Source organism: Rhincodon typus, chromosome 17, assembly GCF_021869965.1.
Source record: "Rhincodon typus isolate 14 chromosome 17, sRhiTyp1.1, whole genome shotgun sequence".
NCBI lineage: Eukaryota > Metazoa > Chordata > Chondrichthyes > Orectolobiformes > Rhincodontidae > Rhincodon > Rhincodon typus.
Window position 1 is genome coordinate 12,616,160 of NC_063348.1, and position 1,735 is coordinate 12,617,894.

General features: G+C 45.2%; 1 protein-coding gene across 1 annotated transcript in view; it reads left to right on the forward strand.

Moving 5' to 3' along the window:
- The first annotated feature begins 1,247 nt into the window (after positions 1-1,247).
- The window catches only part of commd9 (COMM domain containing 9), a 6,050-nt gene continuing 5,562 nt past the window's right edge, over positions 1,248-1,735 (forward strand). The window contains exon 1 of the mRNA XM_048607293.1: positions 1,248-1,381. Within this exon, the coding sequence (XP_048463250.1) occupies positions 1,248-1,381 (134 nt within the window). The remainder of the gene's footprint in view (positions 1,382-1,735) is intronic.

The window sequence follows — 1,735 nt, forward strand, 5'->3', positions numbered from 1 at the left end:
CTCAGCCTTAAATATACACAAGGTCTCTGCCCCCACAGCTCTCTGTGGCAAGGAGTTCCAAAGACTCTCAACCCTCTGAGAGAAGGAATTGCTCCTTATCTCAGTACTAAATTGGTGCCCCTTCATTCTGAGACTATGCCCTCTGGTCCTAGACTCTCCCATGAGGGGAAATAACCTCTCAGCATTTACCCTGTCAAGCCCCTTAAGAATCTGAAATGTTTCACTGAGATCACCTCTCATTCTTCTAAACCCCTGTGAGTAGAGTGCCAACCTGTTTAGTCCTTGCTCATAAGACATTCCCTCCATATTATCCTAGTGAACCTTCTCCAAAATGCATCCAGTGAAATAATATCTTTTCCTAAATAAGGGGACCAAAACTGCTCACTGTACTCCAGACATGGTCTCACCAGCATCTTGTACAGTTGCAATAAGACTTCCCTACTGTTATACTCCGACCCCCTTGAAAAAGGGGCCAACATCCATTAGCCTTCCTGATTACCTGCTGCCCCTGTGTTTTAGCTTTCTGGGTTTCGTGCATAAGTTCCTATCAAGTCCCATTTTGTTGCAGCTTTCTGCAGTTTTTCTCCATTTAAATAATATCATTCTTTTGATCTTCCTTCCAAAATGAACAACTTCACATTTTCCCACGTTATACTCTATTCGCCAACATTTTGCCCACTCACTTAACCGATCAATATCTCTGGAAACTCTCTATCCTCTCCCACAAACCACCTTTCCCCATATTTTGGTGTTGCCTGGAAATTTGTTGACAGTACCTTCACTTCCTTCCTCCAAGTCATTAATATGTGTTGTTCTGGCGAGGACCATGATGTTTGAACTGCATAACTGAGATTCCATTTGCAATATCTCCTACAATGCAGCCACATTGTTGCACCATTGTCTCTCCCACAACATACAATACAATAGAATATCCTTTTGTCATCACACGTACTCCATTGTAGGAGTGCAGTGAAAAACTTTTACAATGTCTGCCGTCTGAAGGTGACCTTTTAGGTACAAGTACCTAGGTACAATTCTTTGATACAGCAGAGAAATAGAAGTAGCTGCTTAATTACAGAGTTCAAAAAGGGTTAAAAATAGGACAATATTAAAGGGTTAACATTACAGTGTTCTAAGGTAATGACTGTCCCCTCACACTGGTCTCAATCCAGGACTCGCTGCCTGTGCGGTGCTGCTGCTCGAGGCTTGCAGCCCACAGTGCTCTGGGGCTCACAGGGCACAAGGCCATGCTGCTTGTGCTGGCTCTGCCGCGGGACTCGGCCTGTGCCCCCTCAGGTCTGCCACGGGACTCGGCATATTTGCTCTGCAAGTCCACTCTCCGTGGGCACGGGGGAATCCACAAGAGGAGAGGGACAAAAAGGTAAAGGGACTGGGGAACAGAGGAGCTCCAACCAGAGTGTCCTACTCTGCCGCCATCTTGACCATTAAGTGACAGAAAACTCCACTGCCTCACTCCTGTCTCAAACTGGAATTGGGTCACATGCTGATCACCAGCTCTGATGATCCTGAAACATTTCTGTATAGCTCATAGGTTAGCCACACAAAAAACTTTGGGTCCACAAGTGTCTTCCATACAGCATCATGCTGGAAACTGTTGAAAGCTTTGGCGCAGTGTACGAATAAGGGACAAAGTTGGTTTTCCTGCTTGTTTTCACATTCATCCATGAGATGTTCGGGCACAAGTTTCTAACCAGTTATTCTATTCCCAAGAATG